The sequence below is a fragment of the Prosopis cineraria genome, unplaced genomic scaffold (genome assembly GCF_029017545.1).
Source record: "Prosopis cineraria cultivar Desert tree isolate PC_DT_omini unplaced genomic scaffold, ASM2901754v1 PC12, whole genome shotgun sequence".
NCBI classification, from domain to species: domain Eukaryota; kingdom Viridiplantae; phylum Streptophyta; class Magnoliopsida; order Fabales; family Fabaceae; genus Prosopis; species Prosopis cineraria.
In genome coordinates, this window is record NW_026555343.1 from 11413262 (window position 1) to 11437421 (window position 24160).

At 35.0% G+C, this 24160-nt stretch overlaps 1 protein-coding gene across 1 annotated transcript; it reads right to left on the reverse strand.

The window, feature by feature from the left end:
• Positions 1-1337: 1337 nt before the first annotated feature.
• Positions 1338-6930, reverse strand: LOC129289594 (uncharacterized). Its single transcript, XM_054926389.1, has 3 exons — positions 6836-6930; positions 3426-5361; positions 1338-1416 (listed from the first exon to the last, which is right to left on the reverse strand). The coding sequence occupies exons 2-3, from the start codon at positions 5023-5025 to the stop codon at positions 1406-1408; spliced, it is 1611 nt and encodes a 536-aa protein (XP_054782364.1). The 5' UTR covers positions 5026-5361; positions 6836-6930; the 3' UTR covers positions 1338-1405.
• Between the last annotated feature and the right edge of the window lie 17230 nt (positions 6931-24160).

A 24160-nucleotide genomic window follows, 5' to 3' on the forward strand; every position in this document is an offset into this window, starting at 1 on the left:
GATAGGAAATTAGTCGCTTATCCTCAAAATTACACTAAAGCTAACCCTAATGCAATATAGGGCCAACCCTAGGTCATCTCCCAAGGAATGGTTTTAAGTCTAATTGAAAGTTATCTAGTGAAATAAATCAACCAAAGTTTGTAGGAATTTAGTTATCTAGCTAATTATCTAAACTAATTACCTAATATGCAAGTAATTAAAATGCTAGTGAAAGTGAGTGAAATGAACTTCCCTTTTTACAATAATGGAACCCTAGAGATTAGTTGATTTTGGACTCATTATCTTCTCATGATTAGGCTAAGTTTAGCTTCCCTTTCCTCTTGACTAAAGCTGTCATGACTTAAGAAAATTATCCTAAGCCAATTAACCTAATTAGCTAACCTCCCTAGGTCTTAGATTAAAGTCCCTAGTTCAATTAACCAATTGGTGAAGACATTAGCCAAGTGATTCATTCAAAATCCTCTCTCAACAGCCATGGTCAAACACATAAATTGAGCAACCACAAGATTATGTCAAGCTACTCAACAACACAAGCATTAACACCACAAGATTATGCAATATTAACACAAGAAATTCACTAATTGAAAAACACAAGATTATGTGCCAAACAAAGAGTGGCAAAATTCAGTCATGGCTGTCCAAGGAAGAAATTAAATGAAACAATCCTCTCTTTACATCAACAACATCAAATTCAAATTAGAATTTATAAGCTAAGATGATTAAACCCTAGATTAAGGAATCTAACCATCTAGTAAAAAGAGAAGAGGATAGGAAACAAAAGAACTTAGCCAATTTGAAGCTCAAGACTCATCCTCCATCTTCATCTCTCTAGGATTCCACAAAGAAACTTAGCCAATCTTCATCTTCAAGAACCCTAGTGATTGCTTGTGAAGGCCAAACTCCATAGCTCTTGAATGATGAAAATGAGCTTCAATCCTTGTGAAAATGGAAGGGATGGAACGAAAATGAAGAGAGGAGAAGAATGGTATGAGTTTTGTGGAGGTTTGGTGGCTGAAAATGGAGGTTAGGGTGCTGGAAAATGAAGAACAAAAGAGAGAAAATGAAGAACACTATGAACAAGAGAGAGAGAATGTGGAAGATGAATGAGATATGTGTTGGATCCCATTTGGGACTTAAAATGGCGTGCTCCTTGGTGTCTCCCATCAGCTGAAGCTTAATTAAAATAAGGAAAAAGAAATTAAAATGTAAATGGGAGCCTTGTCACACTTGCAAGGTGGCAACTTCCTATTGGTTTGTAGATGATTCCAATGTGTGCCTAATTTCCCATGTGTCATCCACATCATTTTAGCTGATTTAACCCCTCAAAATAATCATAATTCACGTGCAAACCATCAGCCATTGACCTCAAGGAGTGTTGACCTCAATTGCCCAATTGATGCACAAGTCACATGCCACCTATGTCACATAAATCACATAATTCAATTAAATAGCATATGATATAATAAAATCTAATTCATGTCCAGAATTAAATTCATAATTAGAAGGGAGAATTTATTAAATTAACCAAGTTTCAGGCTGCACAAAATTATATAAAAATTTCCACACAAAGGCAAACCAAAAACTAGGACAAACTAAGACACTTAAGAAAGTGTTGACTTTTTTATTTAATTACTCCCAAACTAAAATGAATTTTAAAAATATAATTTCACCATTCATCAACTGGACATAAAATGCACTTTGTCAATTTTTCTTGTACATTTTCTCAAAAGTTCATTTTTTGGACCAAAATGCCCCTAGTGCACTGATCTTAGAAACTTAGGCAAAGTTCCAAATCTAATGCAATGTGTGCACTTGAAGGTGATAAATCATTAATAAAATGGTCCTAATTGACAAATAAAAGTGGGTAACAAATGTGTTCTATCAATTCCCCCACACTTAGCTTTTGCACTCCGGGCAAAATCAAGTGAAAAAGGTCCCAAAAGAAACTATAAGACAAAGAAATAGAGAAAAACATTGTTTCAAGTCACTAAAATACTAGCTCATGAACTTCTACAAATTATCAATCAATGTGGCAATAATTACGAAAGAATTATGCACATCACAAACAAACCCTTACCAAGAATCAATGTCAAAGAGTAAGCCTCTCTAGGTTAAGTGTTTGCTCTCATCACTCAAAGTGTATAAGGTATTAAATTTCACTCAAAATTTCTTAGGATAAACCCTACTATGAATTTGTAACCCTTCTACATCTCCATCACTAAATAGCACTTGCAATCAAGAATGTCAAAGAAATGGTTGTATATAAAAAAATAGGGTTTATATTAGTTAGCATCAAAATAATGCTAAATCAAGATATATCCCCTTAATATGCAAAGCATAACCTAACTCAATTGAGTGAACACCTTAACACAATGAGGATGGAAAGAAATGATAAGAAATAATAAAACAAATGGAATGGATGAGCTAGGCAACTTTTTATTTTTATTTTTATTTTTTTTTCTTTCTTTTCTTTTTTTTCTTCTTTTTTTTTTTTTTCTAGCAACTTTATTTCTTTTCTTTTTGACTATATTTTTTTTTTTCAAATCTATCTTTGTTGTTTTTTTTTTTGGTTGCCCCTAACTCTTTGAAAACAATGGAAGTAATGGATAGAGAAATGATAATAGGCATCCACTCATTTGATCTAGGACATGCAATGAATATTAAAAAGACATATAAAAGTGTAACATGCATTCCTTGGGGAAAAATAGGGTGAATATTTTTTTTTTTTAAGAATCAAACCAAAGGCTCAAAGTGGCTAACAAAGGATAATAAATAATAATAGGTTGGCTATTTGGCTCTTGGCTATTTTTTATGAATGCCATCTCTCATCTCCTATCAAACAAGTGCAAGATATATGGTCTTAATTAAGAAGTGAAACAAATTCTAGAGGGTAACATCACTAAGGAATTAATCACACATGAGTGTTTAGCCTCTTCCATGAAAGGGTAATATGCCACTCTAATCCATTAATTCAAGGTAAAAGAATGTTCACTTCACACCTATTCAATCCTAAAAATTACCACATCTCAAGAATCAAAATATCCATTCAAGAGCTAGGTAATTAAGTAACCTCAAACAAAACAAAACAAAATTTTTTTTTTGAATTTTTTTATTTGCAAAACCAAACAAAACCAAACAAACAAAAAAATGTTTATTTCTCTCCCCCACACTTAAATCATGCATTGTCCTCAATGTATGTATAGACTAGTGATAAAATAAGGTGAGATCAATAATGAATGCATAACAAAAGTGTGGTGCAGATATTTTTTTTTTTCAAACTAAAACACAAAACAAAGAAGTCAAATAAAGCAAATAAACTCTAATTTCCTACTAGGTTCATCTCCCCCACACTTGCAATTTACTCAATCAACAAATCAAAGCATAAAGCAAAGTAAAGTAAAAAGAAAGGGTGAAGAAGATACAACCTAGTTTAAATCTCCACAAGCTCTTGAAGTTGAAATTTTCATCTTTGAGGAGTAACATGAAGCTACTCATTATCATCTTCATTCCAAGCATCTTAGGTGGAGGCTCAAGATCAATTTGTAATGGCTCCAAGATGTATGGTGTAGAATCTTTCATAACTTTATGTGGTTGATCATCTTCATGGTTAGCCAAGGTCTCTTCCATTGCAATGATAAATCCTCTAAGTACATGGGGGTTCTTGGCCATATCATCATTTAGACCTATAAAATCAACAAAGAACCCTTCCTCAAGCATATTGGGTTCTAAAGAAGTGCACTCATGATTAATTTCACTCAAACATACATCATCAATTATTTTATCAAGTAAATGATTGCTACTATTTTCAAGCACAAATGAATTAATTTCTAAACAAATAGGGCATGGAGAATCATGTGAACAATCACAAGTGAATAGGAAATTAGAACAAGTACTATGAAACAAAGCCAACTCATCATCAAAATCATCAAGCATTAAATCAATATTATTCTCATTACTATTTGGCTTTGTAAAATCAATTCCTTGATTTTCAACCTCCTTGTCATCTTGAGTTATTTTCAATTCCTTGTTCAAATCCTTAGTAGGAGCTACAGCCTTTTCAAGTTGAGCAAGTTCCTCTTTGAAATCAAGAGATGGTTTGGCTACATTGCCTTGTTCACCTACAAAAGAAGGTAAACAACCTTTCTCAAGCACATCATGGTTAGAAGAAACAAGTGCATGTGCACTATTAACAATATCACAAGAAGGAATTGGAATTTCAAGCATACAAGATACATCATCGCCACCATCAACATCCATTTCATTTTCTTTATTCAAGCTAAGTGAAGAGTCAACACTTTCAATGATATTTGAATTTAAATCAAGAGAATTATCATGTGAACTCAAAGTGTTTTTCTCCCAAGGGTATACTTTTTCACAATATGATTCATGCTCAAACATCCAAGGTGATTCAACTATAATTTCTTCATCTACGTCATCATCATTTAAATCATTATGCTCATCATTAGATAAAGTCAAATGTGAAGAAGAATCAACCTCAATAGGAATAGGAGAAATTACCTCTTGAAGTAAGGGTTGGATTGACTCCTTCTCTTTTGGAGATTGAGTGGCTTGAGGTGTATTTATATTCTCAATAGCTTCATGAGCAACTTTTTGTGTGTCTTCAACTTGAAACATGTAATTTCTCTCTTGTGAGGCTTGGGCTACTCCATGTGGTTCACAATATCCTTTTAGAATAGGACAATCATAATAGAAGTGGGAGATAGCCTCACAATGCACACAATAAAATTTACCCCTTTGTGCATATAATTTTTCTAGATGCTCAATGTCAATGGATGGTGTACTCTCAACATGAGTGCTTAGATTGGATTCAAAACTCATGGGATTGAAAAATTCATAATTGTGACTTGGATGGAAATGATCATGATATGGGGGTGGATAATCAAAGTTATATTGTTGAAATTGATTATGGAAATGGGATGTATGGTCAATGTTAAGCGCTGGAAATGGATGGGAATGGATGTCAAATGAATGATGGAATGAATCATGATCATGAAACCAAGCCATAAAATGCAATGAAATTTATATCCACAAGCAATGATTCAAATTCAAGCTCAAAATGATGGAAAGACCAAGGAAGCTCAAATGATATGCCCTTTGCAAGTGTATGAGTGGAAATGCAAGCAAACAAAAATCAAGAGAAATTTTTTTTTTCTTTTTTTTTCTATTAGAATTAAAAACAATAAAAATAAAAAAAAAATCAAAAACAACACCAAACAAGTAGAAAGAGAGTTAGAAATGCTCAATCAAGAAGCTTTGACAATTCTGGAATTTGCACAGTAGGCTTTCTGGAGATAGTGAACTTGTGGATTTTTTAGCAGCCAATCCATATGAGAAATTCACCTGAAACTTTTATGAGATACACAAGAGATATTCAGAAAAATTATATAAAACTTTCAGATTACAAATCCCTCCCAATCGTTCCCAGAATTTTTCACAAGTTGGTCCACAGGTCTGGAGAAACAGGATTTCGTCCAGAAGACCTTCAGAGCTTCTAACAAACTTTCAAATAGGAAAATGGAAAAATTGAAGAAAATCCTAAACACAAGAAACAAATATAAGACAGTGATAAGAAAATGAAACTCAAATCAATCAATTTGAACGCACAAAGAGGAAGATATGCTAACTCAAAGTTGAAACAGGGTTTTGGGAATCCTCTGTAATGGCTCCCTGGACCTTGTTAGATTGTAAAATTTCCACAGGACACTTCCCACGTCCAAAATTGACCAAACCAATTTTAAAGTGAAGCTAAGATATAGAGCTTTCAATGAAATAAATTTCAAGTTCAAATTCCCTCAGACTCATTCCCAGTTAATTTTTCAATTTCAGACAGAGACACTAGAAACAGAGTATTTTCAGCTCTACACTACACCAAACCAACGAAAATTGCACTAATTTTTTTTTTCAAAACAGAATAAAAACACTCAAAACACACAAAAACACTAAACAAAACACAAAAAACAAATTTTATAATTTTTTCAAAAAATTTTTCAGGAACACTAAAAATGTAAATTAGGTACTAAACAACCTTAGAATTAAACTTAAACCATTCCCCGGCAACGGCGCCAAAATTTTGATAGGAAATTAGTCGCTTATCCTCAAAATTACACTAAAGCTAACCCTAATGCAATATAGGGCCAACCCTAGGTCATCTCCCAAGGAATGGTTTTAAGTCTAATTGAAAGTTATCTAGTGAAATAAATCAACCAAAGTTTGTAGGAATTTAGTTATCTAGCTAATTATCTAAACTAATTACCTAATATGCAAGTAATTAAAATGCTAGTGAAAGTGAGTGAAATGAACTTCCCTTTTACAATAATGGAACCCTAGAGATTAGTTGATTTTGGACTCATTATCTTCTCATGATTAGGCTAAGTTTAGCTTCCCTTTCCTCTTGACTAAAGCTGTCATGACTTAAGAAAATTATCCTAAGCCAATTAACCTAATTAGCTAACCTCCCTAGGTCTTAGATTAAAGTCCCTAGTTCAATTAACCAATTGGTGAAGACATTAGCCAAGTGATTCATTCAAAATCCTCTCTCAACAGCCATGGTCAAACACATAAATTGAGCAACCACAAGATTATGTCAAGCTACTCAACAACACAAGCATTAACACCACAAGATTATGCAATATTAACACAAGAAATTCACTAATTGAAAACACAAGATTATGTGCCAAACAAAGAGTGGCAAAATTCAGTCATGGCTGTCCAAGGAAGAAATTAAATGAAACAATCCTCTCTCTTTACATCAACATCAAATTCAAATTAGAATTTATAAGCTAAGATGATTAAACCCTAGATTAAGGAATCTAACCATCTAGTAAAAAGAGAAGAGGATAGGAAACAAAAGAACTTAGCCAATTTGAAGCTCAAGACTCATCCTCCATCTTCATCTCTCTAGGATTCCACAAAGAAACTTAGCCAATCTTCATCTTCAAGAACCCTAGTGATTGCTTGTGAAGGCCAAACTCCATAGCTCTTGAATGATGAAAATGAGCTTCAATCCTTGTGAAAATGGAAGGGATGGAACGAAAATGAAGAGAGGAGAAGAATGGTATGAGTTTTGTGGAGGTTTGGTGGTGGCTGAAAATGGAGGTTAGGGTGCTGGAAAATGAAGAACAAAAAAGAGAAAATGAAGAACACTATGAACAAGAGAGAGAGAATGTGGAAGATGAATGAGATATGTGTTGGATCCCATTGGGACTTAAAATGGCGTGCTCCTTGGTGTCTCCCATCAGCTGAAGCTTAATTAAAATAAGGAAAAAAATTAAAATGTAAATGGGAGCCTTGTCACACTTGCAAGGTGGCAACTTCCTATTGGTTTGTAGATGATTCCAATGTGTGCCTAATTTCCCATGTGTCATCCACATCATTTTAGCTGATTTAACCCTCTCAAAATAATCATAATTCACGTGCAAACCATCAGCCATTGACCTCAAGGAGTGTTGACCTCAATTGCCCAATTGATGCACAAGTCACATGCCACCTATGTCACATAAATCACATGATTCAATTAAATAGCATATGATATAATAAATCTAATTCATGTCCAGAATTAAATTCATAATTAGAAGGGAGAATTTATTAAATTAACCAAGTTTCAGGCTGCACAAAATTATATAAAAATTTCACACAAAGGCAAACCAAAAACTAGGACAAACTAAGACACTTAAGAAAGTGTTGACTTTTTATTTAATTACTCCCAAACTAAAATGAATTTTAAAAATATAATTTCACACCATTCATCAACTGGACATAAAATGCACTTTGTCAATTTTTCTTGTACATTTTCTCAAAAGTTCATTTTTTGGACCAAAATGCCCCTAGTGCACTGATCTTAGAAACTTAGGCAAAGTTCCAAATCTAATGCAATGTGTGCACTTGAAGGTGATAAATCATTAATAAAATGGTCCTAATTGACAAATAAAAGTGGGTAACAAATGTGTTCTATCAGACCGATGATAATGTCCTAAGATATAAAGGTAGAGTGTGTGTTGCCTAATGATGCTCGATTGAAATATCTTACTTGAGGAGGCTCATCAGAAGTAGATACTATTCACCAGGAGCAACTAAGATGTATCATGACTTAGACGTGGTTGGTGGTGGCCAAGAATGAAGAGAGATGTAACTGAACATGTAACTCGTTGTTTGACTTGCCAGAAAGTCAAAATTGAGCATCAGAAACTAGCCGGATGCTAATCTCTTGATATTCCAGAGTGGAATGGACAGCATTTCTATGGACTTCATTACAGGATTGCCTAAAACATCTTCTGGTCATGACACTATATAGGTAATCGTAGATCGACTCACCAAATCAGCTCATTTTCTTGCTACTAATATCAAGTATTCTCTTGAAAAATTAACTGAAATCTACATAAGAGAAGTGGTGAGATTGCATGGAGTGCCGACAAATATCGTATCTGATCGTGATCCGAGATTCACATCAAACTTTTGGAAGTCATTACAGGAAGCCATGGGTACTCGTCTGAGTTTTAGCACCGCTTACCACCCCCAAACCGATGGGCAAACGGAACGAACCATACAAACTATTGAAGACATGTTAAGAGCTTGTGCCATTGAGCTTAGAGGTAATTGGGATAGTCACTTGCCATTAGCTGAATTTGCCTACAATAATAGTTTTCATTCTAGCATTCAGATGGCACCTTATGAGGCATTATATGGAAGAAAATGTAGATCGCCACTGTGTTGGACAGAATTAAGTGAGAGAACTGTTTTGGGGCCAGACATTGTTGATGAGACTACCCAAAAGATTGCTTTAATCAAGCAAAAATTATTCACAGCTCAAAGTAGACAAAAGAGTTATGCGGATAAGAGGAGAAGACCGCTTGAGTTTGAAGTAGGTGACCATGTATTTTTGAAAATCTCTCCAGTAACTGGTGTTGGAAGAGCTATTAAGGCTAAGAAGTTGACACCAAGGTTTATGGGGCCTTTTGAGATCTTAAAATGAGTTGGACCAGTAGCGTATCAAGTAGCATTACCACCCCAAATTGCTGGTATACACAATGTATTTCATGTGTCCAACTGAAAAAGTATCAACCAGATCCTTCCCATATAATTGAACCCGAGGAGATTGAACTCAGGGAGAATTTAACATTCAGAGCTGAACCGAAAGAAATTGTGGATTATAAGGACAAGCAATTAAGAAACAAGACCATTAGATTGGTTAAAGTAATTTGGAAGGGCACGACTCCAGGTGATGCTACGTGGGAGACCGAGGACAGTATGCTACGTGATTATCCTTGTCTTTTTGATTAAGTAAGTAGTTAATAGTTACTAACTTTAAATTTTGAGGACAAAATTTCTAAAAGGAGGGGAGAATTGTAACATCCCAATTTAAATTTTAATAGTTAATTTGGGTTTAATAGAAATTTAAAAAAATAAATAAATAATATTTAGAGGTAAGAAAATTAGTAGGAGATGATTATTAATCTAACTTAGGATATAATTCTAAAAAAAATTCAAAAAAATTAAAAAATAAATAAATAAAAAAAAAATAAATTATTAAATTATTATTATAATAAAAGAAAAGGGAAAACGTATAAAAAAAAGGGGAAAAGAAGAAGAAGAACAAACTGCTTTCGGCGCGCATGAACATAAAATAATAAAAAAAGAAAGAAAGAAAGAAGAAGAAGAAAAAGAATAAAAAAAATGTGTGGGACCCACTGAATTTTTTATAAAACTCACCCGTTTCCTTTCGTTTCTCTTCATTCTCGTGTGCGTGAGTTGAAACTGAAAGAGCGTCTAGTTTCACCGGTGCGGTAGATCTGAGTTTTAAGGTAAGAGTTTTTAATAGGATATTTAGGGTGTGATTTTAAGCTTTTTAAGATTAAGTAAGTGTTCTAAAATTTTTTCTTAGTCATCCTTCTTCTTTGGTTTCTGATTTTGTAGTGGTAGAAAATTTAAGATCTGGAAGAGGGATGAATTTATGTTGAATAAATATGGTTTTTGAGGTTGTTAGTAGTATAATAAATATTCTAGAGTATAAATTTATTGGTGATCTTTGAATTTGTGGCTTATGGATCAAATTCTAGACTAGATCTAAAAATATATGTTAATTTATTGAGGTTTAGATGATTATTTGGGATGAGAAATGAATTATTATGGCTATAGGATTATGATTCTAAGCTAGAGACTTAATTTTTAATTTTTGGGTATTTTAGGTACGAATTTATGAAATAAAAAGAAAATTTTGATAATAAAAATTAGTTTAGAAGTTGATTTTTAGATTATTAATGTTTATTGATAATTAAAGAGGAGTTAAAAATTTTACTTAATAGTATTGACTCTAGATTTGTATTAAGATTGAGATTAGGAATTATGTTATATTTTTAATTCTATTATTAGAATTATTTTATTAGTTTCAAAAATTGAAACTAATATTTATAAATAATATGTTATTTGTAGATTGTATTACTGGTGAAGATTGTGGTGAGAGAGAAATTTTAAGAATAATTTATTGAAAAGCCACAAGGTAACCATGCTTTTAATTGTGATTAGTGTTACTTCATGTTAATTGGGTGATTATTGAGAAAATTATGAATTTTTGTAATATTGTATAATTGTGCAATATTATTATGAATTTGTTTAATTATTGTGGGAGGTGTTGGGAGACTTGCTATTATTGTTGTATTTATGTGCCACGTGGTACACCCCTATTGGAGCTTAATAGGTGGCTTGTAAGGGCTCGGGCTAATAACTACCTTTAGCCGGGTAATTTAGCACCAAGTGAGGGCTACAGCTCGAGGTTAATGGAGGGATATAAGGATGGTGGTTTTTGTGTATATTGTAATATTTCTTATATTTGTTGGAATTATATTATTTTTAATTCTCACTTAATAAGCACACACTTAACTGTTTGTATACACTATCATAAATTGGCTTTGGTTACTGGGACTTCTGAGTCTCATTATGTGGTTAACAATTTTCAGGAGAAGAGCCACGAGTGACACGTGGAGGAGTCCCAGAGGCTTAGTGGTATAGATCCACTGTCTCTTTTGGGTATTTAATTTATGATTTATAATGTGTTATATTGCCAATATTAGGACTTTTTTTTTTGGTTTATTGTCAATTATATGAATATATAAATGTAATCATGCCTTTCAAACTATTTCTATTTTTGGTACAATTTGGATGACTGTAATTTTAATATTTGGTTTACTTTGGATTGGTTAAAATGGCATGATTATAAGGCCAAATAACTGGCTTGTGTTGAAAATTTATTAAATTGCTTATTTTACTTGTTGGGAGTATAAGGATGGACAAATGTGATTTAGTTTACTTGTTGGGAGCATAAGGATGGACAAATATGATTTAGCTTAATGGCATGTGGGAGGTAAAAAATTTATCTGAAATGTTATAGTGTGTGAGTTGAAGCCAATTATAAAATATTTTATATTGAAATTATTGATATAAAAATGTGTTGGGTGGCTGTAACCCAACTATGGTTGAGTTAAATTATTAAAAAAAAAAAATTTGGTGTGTTACACCCAAACTCCAAACTCTTAACAATATTTACTTTTAAATCCAATGCGCAAAATAACATATAGTAAAATGTTTATTTATTGGACAAATTAAATAATGACCACTTAATCAACATTGTTTGGGTTATTCTTGAAAACACAATAGTAGGTCATCATACTTTAATTGTGTTTTATTTTTAGTTCCTATAATTTTATTTCATTGTTCCTAGTTTTTTTTTAGTTTGATTAGTCTATAATAATGTTAATGTCTATGTATAGTTTAAAAAGTACACAGAGACCATTGGCTGCCACTAACGGAAGTAATTTTATTGTAACTCTGCTAACCATATTTCGTTGACATGATTAAGATATGTTGATGACATTAAAATAAATTGACCGTGTATGATTAAAAATAAAAGGTAAATGGAAAAAAAAATTTCTTTTATATTTGACTTAAACAAAATGTGAAAGATGAATGTGAGTAGATTAAGCTCATGTCAACAAAGGGTTAATATAAAGTTAAGTACATATCAACAAAATTAACTCCGACGATGTTAGTTCAAGGTCCTTATGTTAATTTTTAAAATTATAATGACTAACATTGTAGACAGATCAAACTAAAGAGATTGGAAATAATGAAATAAAATATAAGGACTAAAAACAAAATGCAATTAAAGTATAGAATCCTATTATTAGATTTTCCATAAATATATATATATATATATATACACACCCTCATAATCTTACTCCACGATCAAAAGAATAAATAATCATAATGGACATCCATTAAGAGATTTATTAGTAATCCTTCTATCACACCTTAATACAAAGGGTATAACTGGCATGGAATATGAGATACCTTACATTTCATAAGCCGTAATTAACCAAAAATTAAGCTGAATTATCAATATATAGTTTTTTATATATGTTTATAAAGTTTTAAAGTCTTAAATTTTGTAGAAATTTCAGCAAAATTTTCCCTCTAATTTAAATCTCCTAAAATTCCTACAATAGTAAAAGCAGTAGCAAATCAATATAGTAAAGGAGACTAGCTCCACATGCTAGCAGATTACATACTAGCAGAATAAAAGTTGGACCTAACTACGGCATACGTGGAGTACTAACTACTATTGTATGATGTAATGAGTATTTACATTAAAATAAATGATTAAAGTGTGCTTCCATCATCCAAAAAGCTACAAAGCCCCTTAATGATCGACAAACAATGCAGGGTCATTATATTATCTGAGACAAAAAAAATTTTTAGTAAGTAGTGTCTCGATCAAAATTATGGCTAAAACATGTAAAAGTAGCAAGTAATAAAATTTTATTTAAAATAAATCAATGGAATATTAAATCACATATTATAACTACTAATAAATGACACAGTTGCTCACAACATAACCATAAAATAAACCAATAATTTTGGAATTTTATAGGTTACCAAGAATCAACAATTAATAAAAATATACAAAAAGAATTCAAATGATGATATAATTAAGAAAAATTTATAAATAACTATTATAATACAATAAATTTTTAAATCCAATCTAGGAAAAAATTTACCATATAAAATCATATACAATTAAACAACTTATTTATCAGAATAAATTTAAAAATAATAATAATTTTTTAAAATATCATGCTTTAGTAGGACTTAATTAGAATGATTAACAAGGGTGGACGCATAATCTATGAGGATAAGTCACCAACAAGCGTAACTAAAAGTCACAAAACAAGCGTAAGCATGTAGCCCACAAAACAAGCATGAGTACAATGCTCACAAATATCTATCTCTTTGTTCCACGTGTGTTGGCCTGTGCACAAGGCTAGCACATCTTACAAACACCCTATGAGCTAGATGTACCATGACATACTAAGGGCTAACAGAACTATCATTACCATCCAATGTTCTGAACTCAGTCCCTCTAGCAAAAATTATCAAGCATGCAAGGAGTTGAAAAAAAAAACCCAATATTTTCATTTCCAAAGTATACCATTCAACTACCCTCTTCTATTTCTAAACTTGTTTTTCATTTCCTCCTTGCACAAACTATTGCATTAAAAGCTTTTATATGGACATAGAGTTAAATACTTTTAAAAATTAGAACCATTTATTCTATATCAACTTCAATCAATTCTTAATTCTTAGTCATAACATAAATCATAAAAATACAATTTACAAGAATGTTTATACAATTTATAAAAGAATAATATCAAAATTTAAAATTTAAATAAAGAAATTATATAAACACTTTGTAAGAAATTATTTGAGATATTACCTACTCACTTGAGAGTTTTTCAATAATTTCTAAAGCTTACTCCTCCTCAACTTCTCACTTATATCTCAAATGATTACATAAAATCCCTAATAAATAAATCATAATTCTAAAAATCCCTATCAAGGAATTTCTAAGCACATGGTGACATTCAAATTTAATCCAAAACAACATCACAACCTAAAATATACAATAATAAATTCATTACCAATTTAGTAATTTCTCAAAAATCCATCTAAAGCAAGAGAAGACATTTTCATCCCTCTTGTACCTTCTTAAAGATTAATAAACTGCCACAACTACTATCATTTAATTTAACCTAATCTACTCTGGGTACTTTAGGATCTCAATTTAATGATCAAATCACTACTTACACATATTCATTCAAAACTAGTAAAATGAAAATTGAACAACTTGCATTTTTATTAAATTTTCTATCATGCATTTTACAAACACCTTGAGTGTGTCAAGGTTTCATTTACAATAAGCATCCAATATGACTCTAATAATTTCCTCAATTCAACTCTAATTCCTTCCTTAAACATTTCAACAAACATTTTATGGACATTCCAATTTGATTTAAGAAACAAGAATTTTGATATAAAATAGATAACCCCTCCTTCAAGCTCAAATGTAAATTTTTAATTTCTCAACATCAACATAAACATTTAAACTAGAATATAAATTTCCTCCTTCTTGTCAATGAGTTCCAAAGTTAGTTTTATTAATCCATTGACACCTTACTCTTCTCTTAAGCACTTTTTTTTTTAAAAAAAAAAAACATCTTGATAGCATTCACATATGTTCACTACAAACCCAAATTTCATTAGTATCAATTTCTTCTCATCATTTAATTCTTAAGTCAAACTCCCGTACACTACTCAAGCATCATCAATAATACAAAACATTATAAAATAAATCCCAAGTGAGCCTTTAAATCACATTTGAAAAGAAACTAAAATCAATAGTAAATCTTGAGATTCCAATCAGTATTATACTAACACATACTCCTCCTACATAAATATGGAAATTTAATAATATTTGTTTACTAAATTCTTCTCTCAAACATTTTGACAAAAACCTTGGGAGCATTCATCAAAATTCAGTCCTCAACGAGCCTTCAACAATTTAATCAACTTCCCACACTAACTATATCATCAACCTTCAACTTATCATCACAATAAAAATGTTCATGGCACCAATCGAAATTTTCATTCTGTTTGGGCTAAATATGAAACATCGCTTAAATAGGTCACAGGGCTAGTTGGGCTGAGTAATTGAAGTGTCAGGCCCAATATAAACAAAAAGGGTCGGCCCTCAAGCTCAATAAAGGCCATAATAAATAAACATACCAACATCTCATCAGCTGCAAATATTAGACAGTTGGCACGAAGACATGATCTTAAGTAATGTTGAAATTTATGCCCAAGTATCTCGATGAAACGGCCTAGTTGCCAAAATGGAGAGCATGGAATAAAGACCGCGCCATGAGTTTTGTAAGATCCCTGATTCTTCAACAAAACGTGCTAGGTTTTAAGAAAAAAGCTACTGCTATTTTGACACTATAAATAGAAGAAGAAAATACAGAAGAAACTAGTCAATACTCAATCAAAAACTCATAAGTTTTACATTCGTTAGCCCTTTCTAGTTTTCAATTTTAGGTTTGTAATCTTTTCACATTTCAATAGCAATTAAACACTTATTCTACTAAAGCCTTATATCTTTTTACATCTGAGTAAACTATGGTAAGGGAGCTCGGGACCCTTTTATTATCAATTGAGACTCAGCGTCTCTAGCACACCTAGTATTTGTTTTCACACACAAACAATTTTTTGGCACACCTGGTGGGGCCTGTGTAATAAAGATGGTAAGGATGGGAAAAGACAAAAAGATTGATGAAACAGGTACTAGTTCTCATGAATCAGAGGGGACCTCTGCACATGCAGGGTCAAAAAACTTATCACTTGATGCTGAAGCAACTGAGCATCGTGAGCACGTAATGCTGATGATGATAGGTAGCAGCAGCACGAGCCCTAGCTCAAAGTCAGGAAGTGGACAACCCAACCCACTAATCATATCTAACAAACTTATGGTAGAAATGCTATAGGAAATTCAAGACCGGATGGATAAGTAGTTGAAAGAGAACCAAAGGTTCTTTGCATTATCCCTAAAAATATCAAAACATAGGGAGAAAGAATGATAGTAGATCATGATACAAGCTCTACATGATGACATGAAGAACATAGTCACATCATTGAGAGGTACTCCTCTGGAAGCAAGCTCAAGTGTAGGGCCATTTAGAGGGTGGCAAGTAGGAATCAATATAAGTGCTGGCCATCGGGCCACACACTTGTAAGAGACATCCCTAACCCTCAAATATTTTCTTATACTTATCCTTTAAGTAATCCTTTATATTATTTATAGGAACCCAGCACGAGTGGCCTAGGGGCCATGGCGATGATCCCAGAGCGTCAAATCAAGCCTCAAAACCAGCTGGTGAACATGAAGGCTCTAAGGGATGCCATACAGGATATATATAGACCAGGGCTGAGGCCAATCGATCGTCCCACCTTCTCAAAACCATATCCAGAGTACATAGACAAGGACAACTCATACCCCTGGGGATATAGGATCCCTGACTTTACATTGTTCTCAAGAGACAGAATGCAATCGATACTAGAGCACATTGGGAGATTTACAATCCAGTGTGATGAGATTGCTAATTATGAGAACTTCGTTAACTTGAAGTTGAGATTGTTCCCAAATACTCTCATGGGCCCAGCATTCATATAGTATACATTATACCCCGTAACTCAATTATTAGTTGGATGGAAAGAGTAAAATTTCCATATCTAGTTCTATAAGGCCGAGCCAGAGGTCAACATAGTGAAACTCTGCAAACTCACACAATAGGCCGGAGAGATGGTGGACCAATACTTGGTGAGGTTGAAACGTTTGAGGAGCAGGTGTCATGTGCTGCTTCTAGAAACTAAATTCATCAAGCTGGCACAAGCAAGACTGGATATAGAACTTTAAAAGAAATTCTAGTGGATGGAATTTCAAGATTTTTATGAACTCGTAGCCAAAGTATGAGGTTATGAGGAATTGCTCTAGGAAGAGAACCATCACTGACAAACTACAGCAGGAACCTATTTTGGAGACCTAGATGTGGCGGTGGCAGAACTAAAGAATGCTGGCAACTACACATGTTCAACTCTGATAAGGAAGGTTGAAGAGCTTCCCAAAAGGCCAAACATAATCGAGTATACCTTTGATACCACTAAAATAGAGAAAATCTTTGATTTTCTCCTCAAAGAGAACTTTATCTCTCTGCCCGCTAATCATGAAATCCCTTCGAAGGAAGAACGGAGAGGGAAGGAATGCTGTAAGTACCATCACTCATAGAGTCACAATACCAAAGCATGTTAGGGGTTCAAGAACATCATCTTGGACCCATTCCCTAAGGAAGAATTTATGGTTGTAAATGAGGACCCTTTCCTACCATTTGTCACAGTCAACATAATGGAGATAAACTCTGACAAATGATGACACAGGAAAAGTGATAGTAGGCAGAAGGATGGGAGACCCTAGAATGTCTAGAATAGGATAAAGTGACTCAAGAAAACTTTAAGACAAGATGGGACTGCCTAAGAAAACCTACTAGCCGATCTAGCAGGAAAAAATCTTTTAGATGGGACGTGGGCCTAGAAGGGCAAAACATCAAAAGCTTGGATGGATCTAAAGTGGTTTAGGATCACCTGGGAGAAACCCAGAATGAAGACAACCAGCAAAATATGAAAAAATAGCAAAAGACTATCGAGATGGGATATTGGCCTAGGGGGATTGATAATGATAGAGCCAAATGGATCTAAGGTGGTTTGAGACCGCATAGAAGAGCCATCTAACAAATTTAACTTCTTCATGAAGTACTCAGTACCCCCAAGAGCAGGTGAACCATTCACGAGGACACCAACGGGCTAGGATGTAGGCCCTAACAGCCTCCCTTTACTACCATTAATGACATCAGAAAGCAACACAGAGCTTCCTTCAAAGCTAAAAGCTGCTGAGGGTTTAGGCAAGTTCGTTACACCACCTGACAATGTGCTGCCTTTGAAATGGAGAGTCGTAAGACACAAGAAGTTCCCAATTACCTTAACAAGGACCCAGAAGCAATGTCTTCAATGAAAATGGGCATACCTTGAATAGTAAAAACTGAGGTACAGGATAGTCCCGATGTTCAACAGAAGGCTAGCAAGTTCAAAAGAAAGTCCACTGAGGATCAAGACAAAGGAAGTGAGACTAAAAATTAGAAAGATGGGATTATTCATGTTAGTGAGATGTCGCTTAAGCTCTACTGCATCGTCTTATTAACACTACCTTCTTAATTTCGGTCCACTACTAGTAGTACCTAAGGCCAACAAAAACAGAACTCCTTAGGCCGACACAAGTAAGCCCGTATCAATATTGCCCAATGGAGCCAGGGAATGAAGAGGGGTATGAACCTATAAGGATGTAAGCATTAAAAGAAGAGGTTGTGGAGCCCGTTTGTCAAATTACCTTGCAAGCAATAGAAGGGAAGCCAAAGTGGGCCATCTGGAAAAACTCAGTGTTAAGATGACTTAGCACCTGAAGCCTTTATACATCAGGGCACATTTCGACGAGAGGCCAATGATTAGGGTCCTTGTGGACAATGGCTTAGTGGTGAACATTCTGCCAACTTGCATGATACTCAAGATGGGGCGGGAGGTGAGTGATCTGATGTCGACTAAGGTATTTGTTGTAAGGTTCACTGGGACTGCATCCAAGGTCCTTGGTGTACTATCATTACAGGTTGATGTTGGGACCAAGTCATCATTGACGGCTTTTTTTGTGATCAACACCACAGCATAATACCAAGCCCTCTTAGGTCAGGATTGGATCCACATCAACGAGTGCATACTTTCTTTACTGCATCAAATGCTCCTCATATGGAAAGAAGAAGAGGTAGAAGTGGTTTAAGCTAAAGACAAGCTATTCACACCAGCCACTGACTTCATAGATGCGAGGTATTATGATGCTGATATAGACACTTTTACATTCTAAAAGGCTCAAGGAATCCTTTCATACAGAACAACAACGGACGCTATAGTGCCTCTAACCTCACAGAAGCACAAGCTCATCATAGAACTGGTTGATGACTGAAACAAATAGAAGAAAGGCCATGGTAGCTGTAGCCATTCAAAAGCTATGGTTGCACAATATATAAGAAAAACTATAAGAGTACGGACTCGAGATCTTTAGGACTGAAGTCATATATGAAGATGAACCTAAAAGGTAGCACAACTGCACGAGCTAGACCTTGCACCTCTGAAATTTAAAGACATAGCCCCAGAGGTCCAAGATCTACTAGAAGAAGTAAACCTCAGATTCCCAAAAGAGCTAAAAATTCACATTCATTAACTCACTACTAGATAAAGACCAAAAGAATGCCATCAAGCTAGTACTGTTGGAATTTAAGGATTACTTCACATGGGACTATGATGAAATGTTAGGGCTAGCAAGACAGCTAGTCAAACAAGGCTTCTTATAAAGTCAAAAATAGACTGCACCAATAGCTCACTAGGAGAATGTCAGTCGACATAGAGCTATGAGTAAAGGAGAAGATTAACGTCTCATATGGGCTAAATTCATATGACCCTGCAGGTACGCTTAGTGGCTCTCAAATATAGTCCTAGTAATTAAGAAGAATGGGAAGCTGTGAGTTTGCATAGATTTCTGAAACGTAAACACAACCACACCTAAAGACATATATGCAATGCCTATTGCAGACAAGTTAATAGATGCTGGGGCTGAAAATGCTTTATTATCATTTATGGATTGCTTCTTCGAATACAATGAAATATTTATCACAAAAGAAGACATTCACAAGGCCATTTTTAAGTGCCTAAGCTCTATTGGAACATTCAAATGGGTAGTTATGCCATTTAGTCTGAAAAATGCCGGGGCCACCTATCAGCGGGCTCTGAATGCCATCTTCCATAATATGATTGGGAAAACATCTAGAAGTATACATAGATGATATAATGATTAAATCTAAGAAGGCACATGATCATATTGAGCATTTGAGGATGAGTTTCTTCTAAATAAGGGAGGTCAACCTTAAGTTAAACCCACTTAAGTATGCTTTCGGTGTAACTTTAGGTAATTTCCTTGGATTCTTAGTCCACAGAAGGGGAATTGAAGTAGACCAAAATAAAGCATAAGCTATCTTAGAGGCAAAGGCACCTAGCAACAAGAAAGAGCTTCAAAGGTTCTTAGGGCAAGTTAATTATCTCATGCGTTTCATCCCAAACCTTGCAGGGAAGACAAAAGAGTTTTTGAAGCTCTTGAAACTTAAAGGCGCCAAGGAATTCACCTGGAATGGAGATCATCAGGCGGCCTTCAACAAGATTAAAGAGAACTTGACAAAGCCTCTAGTCTTAGCAGCCTTAAGGGAGAACACCCCATTTTTATTGCATTTAACTTCTACCACCACGTCTATAGGTTGTATGTTAGCTCAAAATTTTGATGGGAGATGTGAGTAGGCAGTCTATTATTTAAATAGGTGTTTAACTCCCACAGAGACTAGATACTCAGCTATGGAAATAGCATGTTTGGTGCTATATTATGCTTGTACTAAGTTAAGGCATTATATAATAAACACAGTTGTATATGTGGTTTCTTATTCTAATTTAATCAAATACATGTTTAATTAGCCAATCATGATGGGCCATATAGGAAGTGGAGCTTAGCCTTGGCAGAATTCATATTAATATTTTTGCCTCAAAAATCAGTAAAGGGCTAAGCATTAGCAGACTTCCTGACTAATCACCCCTCAGTCGACCTCCCTGAAGAGGAGGAAGAACTACCATTCTTAATAGATCTGGGGCCCTAGGTGCTTAAGTTTGACGGATCTAGTACTAAATAAGCATCTGGGGCTAGAATAGTAATAACCTCTCTTATGAGGATAAAAATGATACTATCTCTTCAATTAGATTTCAAATATACTAACAATCAAGTGGAATCTGAAGCACTTCTCATAGGGCTTGAGATTCTTTAAGAAATGAAAGCCCGTGATGTGGTCAAAGAAAGGGATTCTCAGTTAGTCATCAAACAATTAATTGGTGAGTATAAGTGTACAAGCCTGGCTCTAGTAATGTATTATGCTGTGGCTTCTCAAATTCTAGAAGAGTTTAAGACGATAATGTTAACTCACGTTCCCCGAGCTTAGAATTGGGAGGCCAATGAACTGGCTCAAATAGCGTCAGGGCTAAGGCTATCACCTGGACTCACTAGAAAGGTAATTATGGTAGAACAAAAAGAACATCTCTTGATCGCTTAGTGTGGTTTGACAGTACAATGCAACGCGATCCCGTAAGGGTTGGCCCGAGATTGGTGAGATGATTTCAAGAGTTATCTACAAGATTCTAGTCAATAATACCCTTACAAAATGAGGATATGCGCTTAACACTTCTTTCTAATTAGAGATAAATTATATAGGAAAGGCCCTGATGGGTTGTTACTTAGATGTTTGGCCTTCACTAATTATATAGAGGTCTTAAGACAGGTACATAAGGGAGTGTGTGGGGCCCATCAGTTAGGGCCAAAGATGTAATGGTTGGTATGTAGTCATGGATATTATTGGCCATCAATGACATGAGATTGCATTGAATATGCTAGAAGGTGCAAGAAGTGCCAGACTCATGCCAACACAACAAGTACCAACATCAGACATGCATCCAATTATCAAACCATTGTGTTTTCGAGGATAGGCTATAGATGTAATGGGGAAGATTTATCTGACCTCATCGAAGGGCCACTCATTCATCTTAGTGGCCACAAATTACTTTACTAAGTCGGTAGAGGCCATCCCTATGAAGAAAGTAGAGCAGGATGATGTTATTAATTTCATACGTGAACAAATTGTGTTTTAGTTTGGGGATTCCTCAAACAATTACAATAGGTCAGGGGACAATATTCACTGGAAGTAAATTCAAAGCTTTCGCTGAGGAAAGTGAGATTAAGTTATTGATATCCTCACCATATTACCCTCAAGCAAATGGACAGGCTGAAACTTCCAATAAGATTATCCTCGAGATTCTAAAGAAGACAATCAAAGAGAATCCTAGAGAATGGCACATACAATTGCCCGAGACACTATAAGCATACTAGACATCTAAGAGGGAGGCTATGGGCATGAGCCTGCATGTCTTAACATATGGGCACAAGGCCGTTTTGCCTATAGAAATAGTAGTCCCTTCATTACGCATTGCGAGCAATCTAGGAAGACTATTTGGTGACTACAATGAGGCTATGATAAACGAGTTAATTTAGTTAGATGAGATTCATTTACAAGCAATGGATCATATGATCACAAAAAAAAGCAGGTTTCAAGGATATATAATAAATGAATAAGAAGAAAACACTTTTGGGTGGGCGAGCTTGTGTGGAAACTTGTGTTACCACCTAGTTCTAAACACCAAATGCTTGGTAAGTTTTCACCTAACTAGGAAGGACCATTCAAGGTAAACGAAGTATTTAAAGGGAACACGTATGTGCTAGCTAGCATCGATGGGATTCCATATAGACGGGCCATAAATAAAAAATATTTGAAGAATTATTAGCCTTCATTATAGTAAAAAAGTAATAAGGGACTCGAGGCCTAGAATGGTCTCAGGCCATACGAAAGTCACAATAAAAAAATTGTTTGTTCTTTATTACATTTGAACTGTGCTACAAAGGGTATAGAATACAAGAATAAAAAATAAAGAATAAAGAATAAACAACAACAACAACAATAATAATAATAATAATAATAATAATATAATATGATACATTATTTACAAAGACTACACATGGTCTCCCACGTCATTAAAGCCGAGTTCAGCTCCTTAAAAAGGGTCTGATAGCAAGTAAGGGCTATCTCAAACTCAAGTATGGAATGAAGCTTGGCATCCGAAATGGCTCGTGCCTCATCCAAAACCTTAGCGGTGACCTCCGGTTTAGATTTAGCTGGATCGTCTTTAGCTTCAACTCGTGCCAACTCCTCTTCAACTTCTGCTAACTGGCGCCTCAAGTCTACCACCTTAACCCATAACACCTAGAGGTAATCCATGCAAGGGACAATCTCCTGAACCTAATCAATGGCAGCAGTCGTTCGGGTCTTGGCAGCAAGGTACTCATCCCTCACAAACTAATTGTTCTTCAAATATTCCAATAGGAGGAGGAGTTCTTTACGGCACCAGCTGATGATACTATAACATGCTAGGACTTGAGCTCGTAGGAGCGCTAACTTAGACATGGAGACTGCCTTCTTCACAACCTCGAGAGCCTGAATCATTTCCTCAAAATTTTGTTCAGGAATGATGAGTAGATTGAAACTGAGTTGGAACTGCATAACCCTTCAAGCATCCAACACCACATCTATTTCAAGGACACAAATACGGGCTGGAAGGGCGTTAGTGGGCATCGCGTCCAGCGTAGCAAGCTAAAAAAACAAAGTGAGGTCAATAATGAGAAATAAAAAGAAGAACTAGAGAGGCCAAAGCAAAACAAGTCAATACCTAAATTGGGTCCACGTGTGCTTTTTTTTACTCGTGGAAGGGGGAGGAATACGTGTAGACCGCACTGCTGATCGCAGGGCCTTCTCCACACGACCTGTGAGAGTAGAAGAATCAGTATGACCCTACATTGAGATGTCTTGAGGAGAGGCCAGAACAACTAGGGTGTTATTTACAATCGCCGCTTGAAATTCTTCTAGGAACCTCTTAGAACCCTCAACTTCTTAAGCACTTGATGAGTTAAGGGGTGGGATTTATTTGATAGGGGAGACATTATAGGGCCTTTAGTGGAAGCAGGGCCTTGAACTTCAAGCTCCAACTCATTATTCGGGGCTATGGCGAAAGCCCCTCCTTGGTCAATTGTATCCCCGACGTCTTCCAGACCAGCAGCACTACTTAGGGCTATAGTAGACATAGCAGTCCCCCAAACCTTCAGCATGTTTTGTCACCTCCTAGGCCACCTCCTGAGTAACTTCAGTTGGATCCATAGGTGTTGGGTCAAGATTGGTAGCGGTGGGGGAAGTGACTACTCAAGGATTTGGGAGCTAGGTCTCCTTCTCTCTATGTTAAAGAGGACTCACCCTGTCGTCATCAAAATCTACTGACAGGATCATCATCCATTGGTGCTTGTGTATGTGCTTTCCTTTCTGAAGAGTGGGGCCAATCAGGAGTGGAGTAGAGAAAGGTTGGTCTAGTGGAGAAGGCATTATCTTCTTCCTCCTCTTAACAGTAGGTGAAGGAGATGGAGCCCGCTTCCTCTTGTCAGGGCCATTTCCTTTATCAAGACATTTTAAGGAGATCT

Coding starts and splice junctions, on each gene's coding strand:
- LOC129289594 (XM_054926389.1), bottom strand. CDS start 5,025: ATGGCTTGGTTTCATGATCATGATTCATTCCATCATTCATTTGACATC.